Source organism: Crocuta crocuta, unplaced genomic scaffold, assembly GCF_008692635.1.
Source record: "Crocuta crocuta isolate KB4526 unplaced genomic scaffold, BGI_CrCroc_1.0 scaffold587, whole genome shotgun sequence".
NCBI lineage: Eukaryota > Metazoa > Chordata > Mammalia > Carnivora > Hyaenidae > Crocuta > Crocuta crocuta.
The window spans coordinates 896,082-902,210 of record NW_027532403.1 but is presented as its reverse complement, the minus strand read 5'-3'; the positions used below and the strand labels follow the sequence as shown (position 1 = coordinate 902,210).

Genomic DNA, 6,129 nt, shown 5'->3' with positions numbered 1-6,129 from the left:
GGAGGAAGCTCCCTCCACACCCCCATCCACTTTCCTATGAACTAGCCCTGTATTAATTAGGTGAATTTGAGAATGTCCAGCACAGGTGGGCAGTCTACCCTAACCAGTCCTCCCTAAGCCGGGATTTCAGTCCTCTAAGACTTTTCGGAAAAGCTAACAATATAGGGGCCCTTTTGGCCTAGTTGTTGAGAATTAGTGGACAGAAATCTCCTGATATGAAGAGAGGTCTCCAAGTGGGGAAGGAAGCACCTTGCAGATGACCGCTAATCCCCGCTGAGATATTAACTATTGATGACCCAGGATGGGGCATTGACTGTTTCTTGAAGTTGTGCGTTGAGCAGCATTTTAAAGCCCCCAAGCGGAACGTGTGGAGAATGAGCTGTTCAGTGAATCATTTCTTCCCTTAGCAAGGCTGGAAAATCCCTTTTTAAATGCGGTCAGGGTGACAAGGATACAGAATGGGAACCCAGGAGACTGGTGACGGGGCTTCTGGAGGAAAAACGAGAGGGGCGGGAAACTCCATCAATGTCTTCTCCCAACCAGCATCAGCTGCAGGGAGCCAGGCACGGTAGCAGCCGAGAGCCCGGAACCNGCGCAGCACAAGCCGTGGAGCCCGGCAGAGGCTAGGAACCTTCCACGACTACCTTCCCAGGCCCCGCCCCTTCCTCAGAATCAAGAGGGAGGAGTATCGTGCGCGCTCGCACCGCTGAGAGCGTCAAAGCCCCGCCCCCAGCTCCTGCCTAAAGTTCTGGCCCGCCGCTTCGCCCCTCCCCACATACCTCTGTTCCAGATCCATTTCGGAGGCGCGACCCACACGCCACGCAGTTGGAGGCACGGGCACGAGCGCGTGCGTACGTAAGCGCGCGCCGACTCGGGCGCAAGGAGGCCCCGCCTTCTCGTCCCGCCCCGCCCCCGTCGGCCTCTCCTCCAGCGAGTCTCCCGGCGTTTAGGAGTCCGGCACCCTCGCGCGCTGTGCAGTTATGGAGGTACCCGGGAGCCTGTGCAAGAAAGTCAAGCTGAGCAATAATGCGCAGAACTGGGTGAGTCGGGGCAGAGCAGCGAAGGAGGCTCTGGGAGGCTCTGGCTGCAGCTTGTTCGGAGCCGCTCCTTCCCTGCCGCCTCCTCTGCATCCTCCCTGGAGCTCGGGGGATGGTACCCGAGGCCGCGGCGCCTGCCAGCTGGGGCGGTGGGGGTTGCCAGACTGGCTGGTGTGGCGGGGGTCTCGGGCTGGGCGCTGTGTGCGGCCCGATCCGCCCTCCGTGGGAAGAATGCCCCCTTACCCCGCTCCTCGGCTCAGACGAGACCTCGAAGACAATCTTTCGGGAATGAGCTATAGCAAAGGCTACGGAAGCGTGCACTCCGGATAGGGGATGCTTCCCGCATCTCTCGGAGTGGCCAGAAGGTCTGCAGAGGAGGCGAAGGCGGGCGAATTTTCATTGCGTTCGTGGTTTTCCTCGGCTCTGCCAGTGCATTTAGCCCAGGTTTGGATCCATCGCCACGTCTTTCCATTTCTGAGTTTCAGTGTGAAGGGAGAGTACCCAACAATGTGGCCATTCATGAGTTGAGACTGCTCTGAACTGAGGTTCTTTGTGGCTCAGTTTTAAATCGGAATGTTTAACAAATAACACGGAGTTTTAAGGACTCGATTTCTGGAGACAGTGAGGTGTGGGTAGACTAATGGTTTATAACGTTTAGCAAGGACTGCCAATTGGATTTGATGGCCAAATGCTGTGTCCTCAGGAGGTCGCTTCCTTCCTTATGTCTTTGGTGAGAAACAGCTTTAAGATTTTTTAAGTATAGAGCAGATTGAGGCGGGGGAGGGGCGGGTGGTATCCAACTTTGGAGTCAGGAAAGGCACTGGTTTTAAGTTTAGATGGGTTTTTATTTCACAGTACAATAAGATCATGAGGTTTAATTTTAAATGCAGCCTTGCAAATTATCATTAACCTTGATGAGTCAAAAAAAAAAGCCATTTCAGGCAAATAATTCACTTGAAGTGAATTTATCATATCTGTTGTTACTTGAGATTCTCACCTGATTCCTTTTTTCTTTTAATTATTTAATCTTATGTGATAAGGAGGGAAAGGAGATAAAAGGTGAATTGGAACATTGGAAAGAGCACTGGATTACTAGCCTGGTCTCTGGCTCCAGTTTTACCATTTAGTAGCGATCTTGAGGAAAAACATTCTATTTCTTTAAACCTAAGCTGACCTAACAAGGGTGTAATAGTGTACACTTGACAAGGTTGTTTTGAGGAGCAAAGAAGATAATGAATATGAAAGTACGGTGAAACCACTACCATGTCACTTGGTATGACTCTTGTACCATAAGGTATTTTTTAGTTTGTGAAGTAAGATTGGCTAAATTAGGGTATTTACAGATTATTTCATTTATACCATCCATAATTTATTTTTTAACTTTTTGCCAAATAGATGTGTATTCTTTGTAGAGACCTGTGCTACTGACCGGGAGGATGAAAAATGAAGGACTCCATGCTTTCTGGCCAGTTGCTCATGGCCTGGGTGGGGCTAGAAGTGGCATTTGCCAGGTGATGAGTGTATCAGACCACAGTGAGTGATGCAAGACGTGTTTTATCTCAGTTTAGAAGGGAGATTAGTTTTTCTTGGATGTTTGGGGAAAGTTTAGGAGGAGAAATGTGTCCAGATTTGTGAGGCAGAGAGGAACTGTATGAATAAGGGCTGGGAATAAGAATTAATAATAATATTATTTTTTATTCCAGGAACAAGGAAACCTGTTTAACCACTCTGGAGGATTTTTACCGAGTGGAGAGAAGTTTGGATGCGTAGGGTGGGGCTAGGTTATGCAATTGTTAATGTTTCGCTGCTCAGTGAAGACTTGATTCTGTGAGAGATTTTTGGTGAGGCTAGAGTTTTTAATTTTCAGGGCCTTGTAAGTCTTGTTTTTCTTTCCCTCAATAGAGAACATCCGTCATATTTGCCTTTCATGTACTTAAGTCGACCAATATACACAAGTGTGAAGAACCCATCCATACACCTTTAAAGTTTACATCACATGGTGAAATTGGATTTCCAGGAAGACAGGGCTACTGAGGAAATTAGATACTGTTAGAGTTCAGATGTGGAAGTCTTAGAAAACAAACAGGGTTATAGTGAGGTCTAAATGAATTAATAGATTTAGAGCATGCTGGTACATGAGCACTATTTAAGTTGTTCTTGGTATTGATTTATCCAAAGCGAGGGTGCAAAGGGCCAGGTTAAGGCTCTAGGGGGAATAGCGGAATAGGTGCATTAAAAACATGCAGGAAGGAGCTGACTAACTACAATTAGTGAATGAAAGAGGGAGATGTGTTTAAAGTTGGATCCTGAGGCTTAATCTTGAGAAATAGGGAGAAAGGTTGTGACATGCTAGGAAATTGGGAAGTAGGCTGGGACCTGAGGTAATGGTGGTAATAGTTAAACACTGAAGGAGAGTTTACTGTGTGCCCAGTACAGTTTTAAATGTTTTACTTAAGTTAACTTACTGAATTTTTGCAACACTTTTGAAGTGGATATCATGAGAGATAATCATTTAAAGCTGCTTGGGCTCACATCTGAGCTCCACTATTTACTAACCACGTAACCTTTAGCTAGTCACTTAATTTCCCTGTGCTCACCTATAAAATGGAAATGTTAGTCTCACCGGGATGTTGTGAAGATTTAAAGGAGCTAATATATGAGAAATGCTTACAGTATCTGGCATATAGTAACTGTTGTATATAGTTCTTATTTTTATGTTATCCTATTCATTACAAGTAGTATTTCCATATTATAGATGAAGAAACTGAGGCACAGAGATGTCATAGAGTTTCTTAGCAGTGGATCCAATTTTAAGCATACTGCACATGCAAGACAGCTTCTAGTAGACAGGCTCTCCAATAGGAATATAGTGTGAGCCATATAATGTAGTGTACAATTTTCTAGAGGACCCCCTAAAGAAAGTAAAAAGAAACAGGTTGAAATTTGAATAATGTCTTTTGTCCTCAAAAGTAATGATGTGGATAATAAGATATAGCTTATAGTGGAGATGATAGTCCATATCTCCTAGGGTGTGTGTGAGGTGTTGTTTTTTTTTTTTTTTTTTTGAGAGAGTACGCATGTGCACACATGAGCGAGGGAGAGGAAGAGAGAGAACCCCAAGCAGACTCTGTGCTGTTAGCACAGGGGTGGGGGTGCCTCCATGTCACAAACTGAGATTGCAGACTGAGGCAAGATCAAGAGTCAAGTGCCTAACCTCCTGGGCTACCCAGGTGCTTCTATAGTAAGGTTTAAATAAGTCAGTATATTTGAAGCACCATGGTGATGCCTATCCCATGAAAAATATTTAAGGTGTTCTTGTTATTATTTTTTATTATTTTTATTTTTTAAGGGTGGGGGAGGAAAGAGAGAGAGAGAATCTTAAGCAGGTTCCATGCCCACTATGGAGCCCCATGTGGGGCTTGATCTCACAACCATGAGATCATGACCTGAGCTGAAATCAAAAGTCAGATGCTTAACCGACTGAGCCACTCACGTGCCCCCTTGTTATTATTTATTAATCAGATATTTAACACCTACTTTGTGCCTTTTTTCTGGGGTGCTAGGGATGCAGTAGTAAAAAGACAGAAAGGGTATTGCATTCTACCTGGGAAAGAGTTAATTAAAAAGCAAATGAATGAGATAATTTTCCCTTTTCCAGTTCTACCTTTTTTGAGCAGTTTGTCCCATACACTATTAGATGCCTTTCACAGAAGGCCAGTAGCTCCTTCTGGATTTGGGAGGAGACTGAGGTGGAACAGAAAAACAGGCATGCAGAAATGGAACACCCAGCTTATGAAAAGCCGAGGCAGAGGCCAGTATTTTCATTCTTCAGAGCATTGAGCTGGCCATGCTCAGGGGCATGTATTGATTTGCTGCTGGAAAAATTGCCTAAAGAAGAGGGAAAACTGGATTTCTACCAAGAATGTATTGTTAATGTTGACTAACAGCAATAACAAGAATGATAGATAGCAAGGTCTGGATCTGTGTTGTGTAATCTGATAACTACTGGCCACCTGTCGCAACTTAAACTTAGTTAAAATTAGTAAAATAAATTCTTTTCTGCTCTAAAGAGAAATAAGATGAAATAAAATTCTTCTGTGTCTTGGAAAAAAAAAATCTTTTCCTTAGCTGCACATTTCAAGCACTCCACTGCCCTATGCAGCTAGTGGCCAGAGTATTGGACAGCACAGTATAGAACATTTTCATCATCTCAGGAAGTTGTATTGGACAGGGGAGGTCTAGTTAGTGACTTTGGGGTGGCTGCCAGCCTTTCTTCTACTCTCTTTGTATTTATGTATTCATGTAGTCATTTTTTCTTTCTTACCTGGGCAAGGAAATTTTGAGAGATAGTGGCTACTTTGGAATCCTAGTTCTGGGTGATTCTGCAGCCCTGACTTCTGGCATGGTACCCAGCAGTATTAGACTCCCCCTTAGCGTACTTGTGTCTCTAAATGTGAATTGTGAAATAAAGCTTTCCCAGCCTGGGCTCTGTTACATTGAATTTTGAGGACTAGTTCTTACTCCAGTGGTTCTCAACCAAATAAGATTTTTCCACTGCCAGGCGGGTATCTGGAGATATTTTTGATTGTTATGTGTGTGTGTGCGCGTGCACGCACGCTGGGGGTGCTTCCGGCATCTGTTGGATAGAGGCCAGAGATGCTACTAAGCTTCCTACAGTGCACAGGATGGCCCCTACAGGAAAGAATTATCTGGTTCAAGGAGTCATTATTGCTGAAATTGAGAAACACTGGTTTCTTTGCTCTGGGTAAGGAAAAATTGCATAGCTCTGAAATGAAAAATTAGTAATTTAAAGTGAAATCCAGTTGGTAATAACAGTTTCTTATTCACCAGCCTGGAAGTTACCATTTTTGCTCTTTTTTCTTTTCTTTGTTTTAATGTTTATTCTTGAGAGAGAGAACGTGTTGGGGGAAAGATAGAGTGAGAGGGAAACACAGAATCTGAAGTAGGTTCCAGGTTCTGAGCTGTCAGCACAGAGCCCCACGTGGGGCTGGAACCCACCATGAGATCATGACCTGAGCTGAAGACAGACACTTAAAACTCCAACCCTGAATTGTTTTGAAAACAGGTTACT

The 6,129-nt window shown here is 44.6% G+C and overlaps 1 protein-coding gene across 1 annotated transcript in view; it reads left to right on the top strand.

Annotated features, from left to right (window-relative positions):
- The first annotated feature begins 908 nt into the window (after positions 1 to 908).
- Positions 909 to 6,129, top strand: part of PAPSS1 (3'-phosphoadenosine 5'-phosphosulfate synthase 1) — a 100,405-nt gene continuing 95,184 nt past the window's right edge. Inside the window, exon 1 of the mRNA XM_077778467.1 lies at positions 909 to 1,040. Coding sequence (XP_077634593.1) covers positions 981 to 1,040 — 60 coding nt within the window. The 5' untranslated portion in view covers positions 909 to 980. The remainder of the gene's footprint in view (positions 1,041 to 6,129) is intronic.